The 17,805-nt window shown below is 38.6% G+C and overlaps 3 protein-coding genes across 6 annotated transcripts; 2 read left to right on the top strand and 1 right to left on the bottom strand.

Annotated features, from left to right (window-relative positions):
• Window positions 1–988: 988 nt before the first annotated feature.
• LOC105694583 (integrin beta-5) lies at window positions 989–2,749 on the top strand. Its single transcript, XM_012415418.2, has 2 exons — window positions 989–1,145; window positions 1,879–2,749. Exons 1-2 carry the CDS (start codon window positions 1,087–1,089, stop codon window positions 2,642–2,644), a joined length of 825 nt encoding a protein of 274 aa, XP_012270841.1. The 5' UTR covers window positions 989–1,086; the 3' UTR covers window positions 2,645–2,749.
• Window positions 2,732–17,723, bottom strand: LOC105694581 (calcineurin-binding protein cabin-1). Of its 2 annotated transcripts, none has more exons than XM_012415412.2 (19): window positions 17,349–17,723; window positions 15,533–17,100; window positions 15,294–15,458; window positions 14,994–15,185; window positions 14,771–14,914; window positions 14,507–14,687; window positions 14,309–14,433; window positions 14,009–14,201; window positions 13,775–13,928; window positions 13,539–13,686; window positions 12,701–13,471; window positions 12,213–12,597; window positions 11,246–12,124; window positions 10,833–11,106; window positions 10,444–10,697; window positions 6,525–6,688; window positions 6,164–6,434; window positions 5,887–6,012; window positions 2,732–5,771 (listed from the first exon to the last, which is right to left on the bottom strand). In XM_012415412.2, the coding sequence occupies exons 1-19, from the start codon at window positions 17,430–17,432 to the stop codon at window positions 4,065–4,067; spliced, it is 7,785 nt and encodes a 2,594-aa protein (XP_012270835.1). In that variant the 5' UTR covers window positions 17,433–17,723; the 3' UTR covers window positions 2,732–4,064. The 2 variants fall into 2 exon arrangements, with proteins under 2 accessions (XP_012270835.1, XP_012270836.1); XM_012415413.2 differs by having other exon boundaries at window positions 10,890–11,106.
• Window positions 7,038–10,381, top strand: LOC105694582 (uridine nucleosidase 1). Of its 3 annotated transcripts, none has more exons than XM_012415417.2 (5): window positions 7,038–7,498; window positions 8,813–9,068; window positions 9,163–9,337; window positions 9,647–9,888; window positions 10,074–10,381. In XM_012415417.2, exons 2-5 carry the CDS (start codon window positions 8,922–8,924, stop codon window positions 10,356–10,358), a joined length of 849 nt encoding a protein of 282 aa, XP_012270840.1. In that variant the 5' UTR covers window positions 7,038–7,498; window positions 8,813–8,921; the 3' UTR covers window positions 10,359–10,381. The 3 variants fall into 3 exon arrangements, with proteins under 3 accessions (XP_012270840.1, XP_012270837.1, XP_012270839.1); XM_012415414.2 differs by having other exon boundaries at window positions 7,038–7,647; XM_012415416.2 differs by having other exon boundaries at window positions 7,038–7,797.
• Window positions 17,724–17,805: the final 82 nt, after the last annotated feature.

The following is a 17,805-nucleotide window of genomic DNA, read 5'->3' as shown; positions in this document are numbered from 1 at the left end:
ATCAATACGACGTGGTCACGTGACATGATGATGTTGGCCGGCCACCGGTTACTCGAAGTTTCTCAGGCTCTCCGGCAGATGACGCCACGGAGCGCCTGTGACTACGCGTGCGCGACGATACGCCTTAAGCACATCTTCCCGGTGAGCTTCGAACATAGAAAATTGCCTGTTTCAGGGGCGATTGATTTAAACATAGGGTTGTAACGAAAGTGTTTCTACTGAAAGCAAAAGAGGGAAAGTCGTCTTATGAAAGCGAATTCGAAACTTTGGCATAAGGTGGAAGCGAAATCAAATATTCGTTACAACCCTACTAATGTAAGGAGAATATTTATATCAAAATCCGAAACGAAGGCGAATGAAGAAACGTATTGCGAAAGCGAATGTCGAAATGAAGCGAGAGGTTTTCAGAATTTAATATAAAAAGGAAATAAATAAATGATGTGTAACTCTCATATGCAGCGGTGGCGAAAGCAAATATTCGTTATAACCCTATATATAAGGATAACTTTACCTAAAAAATATAATTAGTACAGATATTATGTTAATATTCCCGTTTTGGGAATACCAACTGAAGGTTCGGAGCTTTAAGAGAAAATTTACATCTATTCCCGTTACCAAAATGTATCCTGATAACATTCTCAAACGATAAGGTTATTTATCTTGAATGGAAATCGAGCAAAATCGTGTCCGCGCTTAATCGTCATGGTCGCTCGTATGCAAACCGTGTATAGGTATATTCTAGGTTGATTATTGAAGCGGTTTATAATATTTTCGTTTAAATCCGTCACGACTCAAGGCGCTTTATCGCTCTCTCAGAGAATGACAAAAAGCACGTGCTCGCTTCAGCCGATTCGGCGCATTGTTTGAAATTCTTTACTTCCTGATCGCCGATATTCGGACATTCGGATTCATAGAATTCGCCTAAATGAGCCGTCGAAAAATCGACTGGTGGGATCGCCTGGACATTTTCTAGTAGTATAAAAGATGCAAAATCCGCCGTTAGAAGCACACTTGAGCACTCCTCAATCAGAACACTAAAGTTCCACCAGAGTCGCAAGTTCCAACACTCGCAGAAAATCAGCAAGCATGAAGTTCGCAGTAGTATTTCTCTCGGCCTTTGCCGTCTTTGCCGTCGTTAGCGGAAAGTGAGTATAAAGATCTATAAACAGCAATACAAAAAATCAATCGACTAGTATGTAAAAAGAAATAATTATGAAACTGAACGTTTCTTTTTCCAAAACGACAAGAATTTTGATTTTTCGCGGTTACGCGGTGGAAAATTGTTTAGAAATTATTAAAATTCATATTAAATCCGGTTCTACTTTGAGAAAGCCTGTAAGTAGTACATGTTACATTAGCGCTTGTTCCATAAAAATCACTTATTCAAAGTGCACTTTGCACACTTCTGAAGATTGAGGCTGGTATCCTTATACAGTATACCAGAATTTGTGGCCACGGTTAACACATCGTTATCCTTGTAGATGATGGAGTCGAAAAGTCCTGTACAATTTCTTTCCACAGTCCATAATCCACCTATAATAATTAATGACAAAATAGCTTACCGTTAATCAACGAGCCTGATTCGCAATTTTTAAATTAATGATTATAGGCTACACTATGTAGCGTAGGAAGAATTTCACAGGACATTTCGACTTCATTTTCCACACAGATGGCGATAAACTGGGGCCACTAATTTTGTTACGTTCTGTATAGATGTACCCCTCCTTCATGTACTTGTAATACAAGTAGTAACATGCATAATTATTATACTGAATCTTCAAATTAACGGTCTTCTATCTTGAAACTAGTGTTAAGGAACAACGAAGGCGTCATGGTAACCGCTTTGATAAATTTTACACAAGCTATTTGATGTTTTAGAGCCATTCCCAAAGTGGGAGCAGAAGAGCATCCGCAGGAGCAGCACGTTCACAACAAGCGGTCAGTTGGAGCAGTACCAGCTGACGACGACTGCAGACCGGAAGGTCTGTCCGGGGTCCACAAGCGATCAGTTGGGGCAGTACCAGCTGACGACGACTGCAGAGGGGATGGCCAGTACAGAGTCCACAAGCGATCAGTTGGAGCAGTACCAGCTGACGACGACTGCAGACGGGATGGCCAGTACGGAGTCCACAAGCGATCAGTTGGAGCAGTACCAGCTGACGACGACTGCAGAGGGGATGGCCAGTACAGAGTCCACAAACGAGCCGTAAATGCAGCACAGCCAGCAGGCGTGGACAGCGAAGAGGCAGCCGAGCACAAACACGTCCACAACCATCACAAGCGAGCCGCCGAAGAAGTAGCTGAGGAGGCTGAAGAGGACGCTGAAGCTGAAGAAGAATGCGGTGATTGTGGCTGCGGTGATTGCGGCTGCGGTAACTGCTGCTGTAGTTGCTGCTGCGACCCCTGCTGCGGTGATTGCTGTGGCTGTGGATGCTGCGGTGATTGCTGTGGCTGTGGATGCTGCGGTGATTGCTGCTGTGGCTGTGGGTGCTGCGGTGATTGCGGCTGTGGCTGTGGGTGCTGCGGTGATTGCGGCTGTGGCTGTGGCTGTGGATGCGTCAACCAATGCACCTCCGTGTGTCTCAAGTTGTCCGTCAACACCTGCGGTCGGGTCTGCTCCTGCTGCCCAGACTGCTGCTGCTAATTCGGATAATCAAGATGGAGACCACCCGGTCCTTGATTTCCTCGAAATTGAAGTGTTCCCCCTTTTTTTCCTCTTTCTTCTCATCGGTAAAATGTATCTAAAAAATGAATCTATTCCTGAAATAAATATTATGTAGCATGAGTACGGAGCATTTGTCATTGATAGATTAAGAGTACCTCGTTTTGGGAAGTTTCAAGAGATTCTTGGCAAGTTCGAGAAAGGGCTGTTTCCTCGTGGTACTTAGTCTTGGAATTAGAAATCTTGTAGGGTGTTTCCTAAATGAGGGCAGAATCGATCGATGCGATGAATCACTGGGCTGAAAGTGGCGGTAAATTCTATTTATTCCATCATACGAAAACAAATAAATTAACTTATAAGTATTGCGTTACCGTTCCACTACTTGATTCGCGAATGAATGGTAAAGGTGATATCACAAATTTGTCGCTTCCTCAATTATGAGAATTAATCAATGAAAATGTTAAGTTTATCTTCTGTTGTTACAGTATTGCCTGTGATAGCGTTCCGCACGTAATTCACCGTATTACGTTACAAGGAACAGAATCGTGTAGTATAAGTTACATCTTGCACGAAAATTTGTGTAAAAAATTCAAGTAGACAGATAATTGAAAAATCGCTTTGAATATTTTAAAGAAATGACACTGGTGAATATTCTCGTACGCTACGTACATACAGAATACTATAAATAGAAAATCTCCGGAAATAAATCTTCCATGTATGCTCACAAACATTCTCACAAAATTATCATGTATACGTAACAAATGCTGTTCGTTTGTTTTCAATTCGCCATGAGCTTTTCCTAGTTTTGAAGGATTATCCTGCATGGAAATCGGTGCTCATTTATCCTTATCATAGGAGTATATTTCCTGCGATAATAATAAACGTACACAAAGCTTGAGCACAAGCTTCCTCAAGGCGAATTAAAAATCTAATTTGATAAGGTCTGTTATACCTTGCGGGCAACAGCACACATCGATAAAAAGGAAAGGAAACATCCTAAACATTGTCAAAGCAGGAACCTTAATCTACCAGTATCGCTATTAACACTGAAGTCCTTAACAGTCGTGCTAATTATCGCGTTACTTTCTTTCGGCATTTGCCGCATCCCTCGACACTGTTACTGCCAACATATTACAAGACTCTCGTGTCCTTTAACTGACCCATTAATCATGGAATGGCGGTGAAATTCACAAGACGTTGCATCGCTGGCAACAAAGTCAAGATAACCCCCGGAACAACAATTTGCGCTAAGAGATTCGGTTGGAAAGTGGACACCATATTCCGAGGGTGGGAAGACTTCGACGTAATACTTCAGCTCACATGCACCCCGTCGACATTATTTAATTAAAGTTAAAGGGATGATCCTTCAATATATCAAAGTCCTGCCGTCGCCCCGAAGTCTTTAATCGTCTAACGTGATAATTTCGACACTCTCCTTTGACTTCTCAAGTTTCTTCATGCTACCACTACCAACATTTCCAGACTTTGCTCTCGGTACTTCGTATACAGTCATGCAGTCGGAATTGGACTGTCTGAGGGGGTCCGCCATTTTTTGAGAGATGACACTGATCGGTCCTGCGAGGCTTTTCCCAAAATCCATGGTCTGCTTCATCTGCCCCTTTTGCTGGGGAATAATCTCTAAGTGAGCATGCTGCTTCAGCTGCGACAACACAGATAACGCTTCTGCGGAGCCAGCCTGCACCAAAGGGTTTGGCTGAGAGCCGGGCCCCCCTTCTATCGAGGAAGTTTTCGGTTTTACAGATGGCTTCCTGTAGCCCGAAGCTTTCGATCCCGGCCCGTTGGATGCTGATGAACCAATCGGATTGACCGAGATACCGCTCAGGTCAGGCGGGACGAAAGGTCCTTGCGACATCAGGGAACCACTCGACAGCGGGTTCAGCATACTTTGGAACGTACTCGGACATGGCCTCGGTATTGATGGAACAGAAGTGGGTTTGGAGGGCTTCGGTCTTTTCGGGGGATTAAGAACATTCAGCGGCATCTGTGACCGCTGTGGATGCTTCTTTGACAATAATTTATGTTGCAGCGACGTGCCTGGCCTCGCAGGGGGTATATTCATAGGTATCGTCGGCTTCATACTCAAAGACGGCCCCAGTGCTGCATGTGCTGCATGAGGTAGACTTGCCGAGCTTGGAGCATTTCCGCTCTTCAACGGGGAATGTCCTAACGACGAGTTATGTGCAGGCTGAGGCTCCGTCAGGGATTTCGACACCCGAATCTGCGGGGCTGTCATTTGTTTAGGCGGTGTCGTTTTCACCTGCTGAATGACCGAGGTTTTCAGCAACGACACCTGGGAACTTGGCGGATGCAATATTGGCTTCGGTGCCTGGGACATGTGCGGCATCTTCGGCATATGCGCGGGTCCAGACTCGCCAAGCTTGACGGTACTCTTGGATTTATGCGGCGCGGTGTTGACAGGTGTTATGGAGATGTTTGGTCTGTCTTTTGTAGCCGACATGGCAGTCACGGTACTCTTGGCCGTGGCCTGATGGTACATTGGGGTTGTGCGGGATGTCGACGAGGTGGCGTTGCTATAATTCAGCAATTGTTGGACGGTTAAATTACCCAGGTTGTTCATGCTATTCACGTGTCCCACATTCGTTAGCGTGTTTATGCCTGCCCCGGCAGAGCTCATGGTCGAGATGTTGCTCATGTTGGCCATGGTGTTAGACGCGCTGTTCATGCCGGCAGTCATGCTGCTCATTGTTGTATAGTTGCCTTGGTATTGCCTTAGGATGTCCTTGTAACTGCTGACGTGATTTAGATAGTTTATGGCTGAGAGAGGATCCATCATGTTGCTCCCTAAACTGGTAGCTAACATGGCTGATATCATGTTGGAGTCTACCAGAGGGCTGAGGAAGTATGGGTTCATCAAGTGATTTTCAGAGCCACCTAGATAATTGCCGAAACCAGCTTTCGGGTCGAATTGGCTGTTTAAGCCACTGGCTTGTTGCATTGCATGAAGATACTTGTTTACGTTTGGCGGTCGTCCTCTGGGACGTCCCGTGCCGCTGGAATTCTTGTACGGCTTGCGACTTTGTGAAGTCTGCGGAGATGTGGACACAGGTTGCACAGGAAGCGTCGTTATCTATGAGGCAGAAATAAGAAACATGAACGGTTGGGCAAGAAGCAATTTATCGCGCATACAATAAGCATGCAACACGGCATTTATGATTATTGGAAATATTCATTTAAGTACATACCGGACTGGGGGACGCAATGGGTGCTTGAGCACTGTTCGAATTAGCATTCGACCCTGCAATCTTGTTAGCTAGAATTTGTTGTTGGCAGCACTTGATAGCAATATCTAAGACGTTGCCTTCTGGAGTCTACAAGAGTCAACGATTTATTATTTCGGTTTTGAATAGTCATAACGAACGTACACATAATCTCTTCTTTATAGATACATAAAAACAAATGGAATGCATTGCATGGTGAAGCAAAGCATGAATTGGAATTGTTCCACGTATGTGCACTTACCTTGTTCCCCGTATACGTTTTGTAGGTTTCTATCAACAGAGAGGAGATTGTTTGTACCGTTGACTCCTTACTTTGGAAATTTTTCTGAACCTGCTGATAAATCTTATAGACATCTAGAAGTACTTGAGTCCTTGTATCCGTTCTGACCAAAAGTGCATTCTCCAATACATTCGGTGGCCCCATGGCCTGTATCCTCGTGCGTAGAGATTGCAGGCAAAGGGTTACAGCTTGGCGGGAAAGTTGTTCCCTCTCAGAGTCGCGTAAATATTTCCTACAAGAGATAAAGGTAAATACCACGGTTGAAACTCGCTGCGGAGAATGCCTTCGGTAAAAAATATGTAAAAGTCACATTATATCTTACTTATCCGAATCTGGGATTTTTCGAAGTTGCAGGTACAACTCCATGAGCATTCTGCTGTCATCCGTTTCCTTTAATACCTGCATAAGCAGAGTCACGCATTTTGACATGTAGGAAGCAAAGCTCCCAGGCCTGTCCACTTCGCTGATAGGAATACGCCATATTCCCTGTAATTCGGAACAGTTTATTCATTAATAAATAATGAATATGTGGACATATATTAATTTCCTTGTAATTAATTAAATACGATTACGAATCAACTTGTTTAGCAGTACTGTTGGTACGAGCATGTAATGTTCCCTAGAATGCATATCTCGGTATTAACCAACTATCTTGGTCAGAGAAAAAAGTCATACTCTATCGTACCTTGCAAATGAGCAAATAAGGAAAAGTTCATGTACCTTTTCTTATGACTTATATAAACACTCCCTCCTCAGAGTTTAGTTCGTTCGTCTCTTAGCAACTAGCGAGGCTCAGTAAACAGTCAGTAACTATCCTTGCGCTATCAAACAGAACTCCTATACTAAATACCATGTTCCATTCTTAACACCATTTTCTAAATAAAATTAACAATGCTGTTGCATTTTCATAAAATACCCGTTATCGATGAGTACACTTTAAACACTAGCAACAATCGTTTTCGTGTAATCTTGCATTCGGTGTAAAAATGCAACAAATAAAAACACGTTAACGGGCATTAACATCCAAAATGGGAATGGGGACGTTTAAGAAGTAATAAAATTAATACTAAGACATCGTGTAATTGTTCAAGAAACCGATGACGTATTTTACGTGCTTTATCACATTGAGTATTGCCATGTGTTTGCTCAAATGAAATGTATGAATGCAAAATATTCACATATGTATCTATCCCCTATACGGTGTACTGTTTGAGTAAAGTACCATGCTATTTTCGTGTACTCCAAAGAGCACTCTATAAGAAGTGTAGCTACCATTGCTCAACGATTAATTTAACGGTAATTAGATCGCGAAGAAATGAAGTGTCAGCGAGAAGCCAACGTAGGAATCATTTTTATTTGCTTTGCCGGATTGAGAACATGACTAAGAAACGTGTACTTCTCCTAGTGTTAGCAATATGTGTGTGCTTTGTAATTTGTGCTATTATGTAAGTATCACGGGCACTGTCGGAGTAAAATACTTTGCACATTTTAAATCTTATTTGGAAATAAATTTAGCAATAAATTACCACTGAGAATAATTAAACTAAGATCAGCGAAAGACCAGTTCCGTTGTATTTTTGGGGGTATGCAATGCCGTAAGATCATGAAAAGTATTTTTCTTTAATAGATTGTTGAACACGCTATTTAAAAATCACATGCCTTTTGCTTCTGACGTAATAAGGGCATATCAATTAAAATAACTATCAAATGTCGAGGGAATAATCAGTGAATTGCTGCCACGCGCATTGGAAGTAAGACTTCTGAGTTAAAAAGCATCATGGGATATTATTAATTATTCTTAATCATTCCTTGATGAAATACCCTTACGTCTTCAATACTGATTGCTTTGAGCGTAATTATTTTTATTTTCCATTTCACCATAAATGTTAATAATTAATTGGAAAAATGACACACTAATGAAAACGTTTCCACAAATTGTGTCGATACTGAAACACAAAGATGATTGTAAATAGTAAATAACTGGGGAAAAAAAATTAAAATGAGATATCAATAACGAGAGGTGATTTTAATGATAACTTCATTAGGCCAAAAGCATAGGCGATGTTTTTATAACATGTGAACTTGCACGTATTACTGTACCATAATAAGTTTCACTTAAAGTAAAAAAAAAAAAACGAATGATGAATTGTGGCAAAAAGGCAGTGTGGCTGAAATTTTTAAATTAACCGCAAAGATGCAATCTTGAGGCGTGCCTCGGTTATATCTTTCGCCAATTACTTGCGTAATGATAAAAAGAGCTCAAAGGAATTAAATGATAAAATAGCAAGAAAATATGTAAGCTTCATTTGTCGTGAATCCGTTCAACTAAGGCAATGGCTCGAAAAAGTGTAATTTTTGTTGCAATTATTTCGTGTTTCGTGACAAACAGGTACCAGAAGAGCTAAATTGTTTATTATCGCCGCAGTATTTATTACCTCAGATTTTTATACTTAAATTAAGAAACGTCGAGGAATGAGAATGTTTAAAAATAAAATAAGTACATTTACGCGTTTAAGAAATAAATTCGCGAAATTTCTAAGCATTTACAGTTTCTCAACGTAGCGTATTGATTAAAAAGGGTTTGTTGGTATTTGTTACATGAATATCCAGAATTCTTGGCGTTACTTTGGCCCCCTCAGCTTCAGAAATTCATGATGGATTATTTCTGAAAAGACCGGGAAAACTGATCATTGATACTGATGCTGGAGCTGACGACGCTATGGCGATACTTTTGACTCTTGCTTCGCAGAAAATCGACGAAGGAAATCTTGAAATATTAGCTTTTACTTGTGTCAATGGAAACACGAAAGTCGATAATGTTGTGACGAATGTATTAAAGACTCTGACGATTGCTAAAAGGTCCGACGTAAGTACAAAAACGTTTTTCCATCCTCCGAAATATATGAGAACCTTGGCCTTTAGTAGGTGAAAAATTCATATTTTATCATATTTGTTAACAGATTCCAGTTTATATTGGTGCAGCAGAATCGTTAGCACCAAGTTCTGCCTTTGATGCAGATTTCTTTGGAAAAGATGGGTTGGGTGATTTTGATTTTAAAGAAGATATTATTATCGAGCCCGTTAAAAATAAAACAGCTCCAGATGCCTTAGTTGAGATAATTAATCAATACCCAGGTATGATAGATACGTACATATATTTAAAAAGAGACAAGAACTGAAGTAAATTCCAAGATCCGTACCATGTGGACATTACTTTTTTATTAGCTACTATGTTACTTTTTAAATAGCAAACTAAATCGATAAGCGATCGGTATAAAAATTAGATAAAGAGTATGACGTATATTGCGGAGTTTCTTTATCGGGTTTTAAAGCGATTCAACAAAGCGATAAATCAAGATTCTTTGCAGTCTTAAGATAATCAATACCTCTCTCAATAAAATTGATCGACATTAATTGTAAATATAGTAAATATTGTAAATATAGGCGAAGTCACTATATTAACTCTTGGTCCACTGACGAATATTGCATTGGCAATTAATTTGGATTCAAGTTTTTCATCAAAAGTTAAACAATTTATCTCGATGAGCACATCAGGCAAAAGGGGCGAATTGGAATTTAATGCTGAATTTGATCGGAAGAGTTATGATATAGTGGCTAAGGCTGAAAAGAACCAGACAATGGTTATTTTACCGCTCTCGGTAGCAAAAAATGCAGCCATATCAAAGGTAAGAATTTTGCTCAAAAAAATTAAAACGTTTAGATTAGTATGTCCTACAGAATGAATCAGAATAAGTTCATTATATATATTACGCGTTATCAAGTTCAATAACATTGTTCTTTAATTATCAAAGCAAAAGCAGTAAAAAATGTATGCACTAAATAATAAGATTCGGTTTTGTTTGTAATACAGAAGTGGCGCAAGGAAGTCTTTGGAAAGAGTAACTCCTCTGTGGTGAATTTTTTAAACCTTGCCGAAAGAGTTGCCCTACCAAAAATGTCACCAGGATGGTCACCACCCGATCAAATGACTGCAGTTGTGATGTTGTGGCCGAAATTAATATTAAAAAGCGAAATACGCGATCCTCTCGCCGAAGTGAGTCGTAATGATATTAAGAATGATGCGAAGGAAGCATTATTCGTGCAGTCTCTAGATGTGGACAAATTTAAAGAAGCACTTCTACACTACATACCATGATTAGAACAAATTACTCAATTGACGAAATCGTATGAATGAATAAATATAAGTTGTTAGTAAAGAATAGTATTGAAATAAAACTTACGTTGAAAAAGTTAGTATTCTTCCTTTCTGCGAAAAGTCCTTGGAAGGATTGCGCTGGATAAAATTGGCAAGTATACGTGCCCAACAATAGATCTCTGCATTTTGAAGTATCTTTTGCTACCTTGTTATTGAAAAAGAAGTGCGTAAGTCGGTAGACAGACTTATAATGCTCGGGAAATCGCAAAACGCACTGTTCCAAGCCGGCCAAACAATATGCGATCAAAGTTGCAACTTCTTCTTCTGACAAATACTCCTCTGCAAATTTATTTTAATAGTATTTTAAACCATAGTTTTATATAAAATAACCGTACCGGCTATTTTAGAAAGCGATTTAACCGCGAATTTAAATAGAAAGTAAATAACGCTTGAACGTCCACGATTTTTATTTACCCTTTTCCTTGGTATCGACGTCTTTTTTCTTTTTTTCCCCATCGCTTTCAGACTCACTTTCGCTAGAGCTAGAGCTATCACTGTCAGAACTGTCATCGCTGCTGCTAGAGTCATCACTGCTGCTGGAACTGGAATTATTTGTTTCCGTCGTCGTCGTAGTTTGCGTAGTAGTAGTACTTTCCTGAGATCCTCTTCGACTCAATGTTATTTCATCTTTCCCAGTATTCATTTGGATTTTTTTCTTCTCTCCCACTTTATCTTTAGCTTCCTTTTCCTGGAAAATAAAGCCGTTAAGCCTTCACGAAAAATCATCTCATTAACACTAAATAATTGATAGAAGAAAGTTTTGTCGAAAAAAAAAAACAAAAAAAGATAGTGGACATCGTTCTGTTTAGTACAGCTTTGAAGGATACCTGAAAGTCATCGTTCAACCATTTTCCCTCCGATTTCCTCGTATCATCATCATCCGGCAGTGATGAATCCACATTCTGACTCATTTCCATCGCCTGTTTCATAAGTACATCCATTAAGTCTTGTATATTTTCATTTTTCATAGTAACATCCAATTGGGCATTACTGTTTGAGGCTGATGAATTGCTCTTGCCTTGGTCCTTATTTCTGTTGTTGCTATCAATCGGCTTCTTTTCTTGTGTCTGAGGTTTGGACTCGTCGCTTTCGTCACTCGACAAAATCATGACTTCGTCGTTTGGTGAACCTTTCTGTGTTACCATTACACAAACTTTGGTGATCAAATCATCAATTAAAGCCACCACATCCTGCATGAGTTGCAAATGGGAAATACTGCCCAGTTTCATTCTCTTATTGGGTTCGCAAGGTTGATCTTCTGGTAATCTCTTGCGACTGTCAATCTTCACTTGGTTCGTACTTCTATTCATTTCCGTCTTATCAGAAACTCTCTCTACTATTTCAATTTCTTCAATACTATTTGAACGCTGTTGCACGGACACAATATTTTTTGGCGTTTCTCCTACAGTTTCAGAGTCCTTTAACAGTGTTCTGCTATCGGAATCAGAACCATCTTCTTTTTTCTTATCATTAAGTTTCGATTGGTATTTCATGAATGGTCCTTCGGCACAATTCTTTAAGTGTTGCAAAAATAACTGACCTAGCGACTTTTTAATAGGTTTGCCTTCGTGCTGTTCTAAATACTTTAATATACTTGCATGAATTCGATAGTGGACTTCTAGTGCCTCGACCGATAGGTTTTGTGGATTCTTGTGGCTTATTTTCCGTGGATACTGTGCATTGCTTTCGTACAATAATTCGCTGGCCTGGCAGGGAAAAAAAATATACTCATTGAACAAGGTAATTAAAAAAGCCGAAGACTCAACTGTAATAAATAAACTGAACAATCCTTACTTTAGCATAATGTTCTAGAAATACTGGAGGATCTTCATTTTTCTTTTCAGCAATTTTAGCCAGCATGTACTGATAGAGCCATCGTTCGTCTTGAAGTTCAGTAGTGTCATCGATTCCGTGACAAGCTATAAATATTCGGTGGGCTGATAAAAAGCACTGAGCCGCAATGTCTAGCATGTATTCCTTTCGGGTCTCCAGAACCTCAAATCTCTCCATACTCAAGGTGTCAGTTTCTTGCTTAAGTAACCGTGAACAAAACGAATGCACCATATAGACAAAGTTTCCATATTCTATTAAGATAACAGAATCCCCTGGAGACAATTCGACGGCACGCTGAAAACTGTTCTGAGCTAACTTTGCCTTTTCAAGGAATATGTTTTCATTCCTATAAAATCAAAATTAAAAGAAATGTGTTAAACGCGTATTTAAGATCGTTAGTAAAATGATACATTCAAACTGAATTACGCTCCATCGTTGCAAAGACTCACTTGAAAGTTTGGCAGCCATCCAACCAAGTTTCCATCTGTGTACCAGTTGACAGAGCCAAACCGATCCAGGAATTAAAAGCTGTCGGATGCAAGCAAAGATCCAGCAGAAAGTACCGTGCCGCAGGCGACCATTTGCTGTTTTTAAAATAAAAATCCGCCAGCAAATAATAAATCGAAGACATTGGATATGGCAGAGGTTTTTTGACACTAGGCATCTTGTCTTTTTCCCCTGTTATGTAGGCGGTCATTTCGTCTGCTATCTGACTAGGATTGCTCTTTACAGGCACAAGTCGACTAATCCTTTTAAAGAGAATCTCAGTATCTGAGCCGATTGAAATAATTTTAGGCGACCGGAAGTTTGGTATGGTATCCGGTTTATAGAAGTCCAAAAGTAATTGTGCTCCTTCCCAGGTAAGCTGCATCTGAGGAACTCCGTGTTCTTCGAGGTGTTTCGGTTTACTTTTATTTACCCTATTGGGGTGCCCGTAAAGGCAAAAGAATATCTGCTCCATGAATTTCGTCAATTTGTTCTTCACAGAAGAGTACTGAGGTGTTCGTAGTTTGGGAACGACCACATTCATGGTGAAAAGTAGCAATTTCGCCTCGTTAATGCAACACCATGAATGGCGACCAAGAAACTCATGGGCGGTAAATAGAATCATGAGCGAAGGGGGTATTTCCTCGTCATCGTCTTCGGATTCTGGACTATGCGAAGTCTGAACTTTGCTTTTTGTAAGTGATGTGGTTTTGGCACGTTCCTTGTCTTCCTCGCTGTGAACCAATATAATTGTAAACAAGTAGTGTGACAGTAATAAAATCATTCGTGAATACAACTTACTATTGTAAAATATAATGCAATAAAATCCAAGGGGCAACAGTCTCAAGGGGCATTTCAATTTGGTTGTCCGATACATCGAGTTGGTGACACGTTATTTGAACTAAGTTCTGGACAAGTCTGGACTGACGATTTTCTGGTAAATATTTTACTGTAACGACAAAGTAGTGAAGTTTCTTTTAATCGTCATTTTCAATGTGGTAAAAATGAAATATACATTTTATTATTCTATTACGTACCAATGAACGTACTAACTTCTGCAGTACAGGCATCTAACTTTTCAAGAGAATTTAGAACCGAGCCTGCCCACTTTTTTTGATCGACTTCTTCCGACGAGTTCAAATAATTTTGCCATCCTTCGTGAAGACAAGCTTCAGCCCACACATAACAATCCTAGAAAATTATGTAAATTCATTTAATATGTATGTGAAAAAAATACAAGTAGATTGTAGTTAGCCAAATGTAAACAGTACCTCGTACTGTCGAAGGTGCCAAAGACTATCGAGCAACATTGCCAGTTGATTAACCCGATCAACAATGACTGCATTGTTTGTGATCAGTTTGTGTCTCTGTTTTGCATATTTAAATGTATCTTGCAAGACGGAAGATAGTTCTGCATACTTCTTTGCATCGTATAAGTTTTGAATCTCGCTAAGTTTCTGACCCCTAGAACGGATTAATACAAAATTTAGTTTAAAATAATTACGTGTAACCTTTCCATAAACGAGGGATAGTTGCGGAGTCTTAATGTAGTTCTTTTAATAGAAACAAACCTTTTAATAGATGTCAATAACTTTTCCACAACACAAATACTTATGCATGGATAGCAACTGCAATTTTGAAGCCTAATCGTAAAATTTTTCCCGTTTTCTTGCACTTCTTGTAAATGGCTCAATAACTGAAATCATGGACCAAAATACATGTAAAAATATTAACAAAGTTTAATTGAAAAATATGTAATTAATTCTCACCAATTCCAGGGTTTCGATAACTATTTCCGTATCTCCTTGGCATAAAAATATGTTGGCTTTGAGCCATAAAACTCTTAGCAAGAATAAGAGACTTTCTTCCTTGAATAAATCTTCCCGTGTACTGACAAAGATAACAAATCCTAATTCTTCTGACGGCATCCCAGTACCAAGTTTGTCTATCCTGCAAAGATTGAATAAAACGATTGTGACACGATTGTACAGACATAGAATTACAAGAGTTGAGCTTTGGATAAAAACACGTACGTTGAAAAAGGTAGGGCATCTGGTTTATTGGCCATCCATTTATCTGTATGTAATTCACCAAATAATAAAGTCGCTTCACCATCTAGTCTTAGAATACATTCATCTACATCATCTCCAAACGATGATGGATGTGGTATATGTTCTCTAAAAATTAGTGATAAAAATTAATAGTATTAAAGTAAAAGAAAATATTGGAGTATACTTGTACAAAAGTTCTTGGTACCTCATGAATATATAGGCCTGAAGATATACTTCTGACAATCCTTTTGGCCATTCTTGATTCCATTTAGTGCACAAAAATTCTACAAATTTAGCAATGATTATCATTAAATTACTTTTACTGCTGTGCTCACTTATAAAGGCATCGACATCTGACTTTTCTCGTTCTGTATCAAAATATCGCTCCATGTCTTCACTGTAATGCGAGAATTATATAAGGAAAATAATTATAAACTGAATATTTTATTTTAATTGAAGAATGATTTACATAGTATCACTTGTAACAGACTAAAGAAGCATTCACCTCATTTCAGGAGTAGGTGGCTTAGAACTATCAGTACTCTTAGTGCCTTCCGTTGTATTTCCATTATTCTCCCGATTTGTGAATAACTGATACAAGTCCATTGTATCCATAGAATCTTCCATATATTTTGTAGGATCCTCTTTTGTTAATTTCACAGATTCTGGCCTAAAAAGTGACAGTAACTTAGTTATCTAAACGTTTTTGATGAAAATAATATGTATATATTAATATTAACATACAGTAAAGTGCTTGGGAATATTCTTTTAAGAGTGTCTTCTAAAAGAACATCTTCTCTTTCTACTTCTCTTCTATTCGAGCTTCGAACTCTCGCTGAACGCCTCATACTACTACTGCTCCATGCCCACTGCTGGAGAAAGCATAAAGAACTTCTGCGTCTTTTTTTAACCTTTTGACCTTCATCCTTTCCTTCTGGTTTATCATTGGTCCTATCCTCTACTTTTTGTGTTTTATCTTCAGACTTTCCATTAGACTTCTCGCTGGTTTTGTCATTGGATTTTTCTTTACCGTTTGATTTATCATTTAACGGCTCAATCTCATTAAATTTACCAATGTTACCAATTTCAGAATTCTTGTCCAATTGCTCCTTTTCAATATCATCATCGAGTCCAAAAATAGTTGATTCTTCAAATTTTTGCTTTAGTTGGTTATCTTCCTCAAAAGTCTGAATATCTGTATCTGAGATACGTAAAGGATCCTCATCTTCTATAATTTGAATGTCACTTGAACTAGATTTTCTATCGTCTTCTATTTCAATTTCTAATCCAGTATCAACATTATTGTTGAACATTTGATCTGTAAGATTTTCAATTGAATGATTATCATCTTCATTTTCTTCACACTTTACACCTGTGTCAATTTCATCTTCACTTTTTAAGTCTTCATCAATTAATGGTTGGTCTATGATCATCTCACAGTTCTCTCTAATATTACTTTCATCTCCAAATAATTTTACTTCGCTTTCACTTTGTTTAAGAACTTCTAACTTAATGTGACTAACAAAATTTAAATTACTCTCTGTAATATACCTATGCATATCTAATAGGCTTTCTCCTAATTCCATCCAGTCACATTTACTCAGAGGTTTTCGTAAGGTCAACTCCGATAATGACTTTGCGGTAAATTCTGGCTTACATGAATCCACCCATCTTTCGGCTATATCTCTTGCCTCTGCCAGAAGTTTATCTGCAATCACTTGATCATATTCCGTATCTAAAGGTGGATCTAAAGACCAATCACTATTATATAATTTATAACATTCTTCAAAGCATGGAATATCTTTGAAAATTTGATATCGAAATGCTAAACCCTTGATATAACTTGAATCTCGTTCTAGTGCCATAGAAATATATAAAAGACAATTCATATAGTCAGGAATAGCATACAAAGCAGTGATAATACTGTCTAGACAAGGCCAGTGATTTGGATTACACTTTAAACCTTGTTTAAATGAAGAACATGCCAATTCCAAATTGGACGTCTTTATTGCCCAGGTACCCATCCTGTACCAAAGCATCACATCGGTATCATCTAAATTTGCTGCTTCCCAATAATTATCTATTGCATTCTCGTAATTCTTTAATTGTGCTTGAATAGTTCCAATATTTTTAAAACAGGCATACTTCAACGAAAGCATCGGCCTAGATCGACCATCAAGCACTTCAGGTTTTTCTACTTGATCCAATAATTCAGTCTCCAATAGATCTTTAAAAATAATTAAGGCTTCCTCTTTCTTATCATGTTTTAATAAGTCTAAGGCCTTGTTATACTCAGTAATGACAATTTGTTCCTAAAAGCATAAATGACAAATCATTGAATTATCAGAGGATGCTAAGGATGTATAGCTATATATTAAACACAACAAGTAACTCTATATAAAATTGCAGATTAGAGGCCATAATAACACGAACTGTACATATTTAGAAAAATACAAAACCAAAATAAATTCGCATCAGTTTGCTATTTGACAATTAATTACAAATTACAGTAAGTTTGAGGTTATATCCAAAGATCTTAGAAGAATAAAGTTATTCCCACCTGTGCTTCTTTTGTAATTGTGGGTACATCATCCTCTTCACTTTCTTCACTCGATTCTTCGTTAAGAGCTGTTATTTTAATCATTTTTATACTATTTTTCGTGCAAACAAGGATGAGATTTACATAACATCAACAAATCAGCCGGGTTTACTCCTGCAGCCATTACAAAGGATCATCTCAGATAAATTTAACTTTCTTGGTTAGGTTATCTACTGCAGCTTGCGCTGTTTTCGCTTTATGTTTTATTCTGCTTGTTGGTGCTTGATAGTTGCAACGTAATTTTGACGGTAAGATTATTGTGAAAATCTAGAACACGATATAAGGGTACGTCGTTCATGGACAACAGATGGTCTAAATAAAGCATAAAAATGTTAGATTTCGGTAAGTTCCATCACAGTTGAACATAGAGATGAGTTGGGAGATCTCAAATAGAGAAGTCAAATGGAACGTCACGAGT

The sequence above is a fragment of the Orussus abietinus genome, unplaced genomic scaffold, assembly GCF_000612105.2.
Source record: "Orussus abietinus isolate OABI.00-Male unplaced genomic scaffold, Oabi_2.0 scaffold20, whole genome shotgun sequence".
Taxonomy (NCBI): Eukaryota; Metazoa; Arthropoda; class Insecta; order Hymenoptera; family Orussidae; genus Orussus; species Orussus abietinus.
The sequence above is the reverse complement of the archived record's forward strand: the minus strand, read 5'-3'. Positions and strand labels throughout refer to the sequence as shown.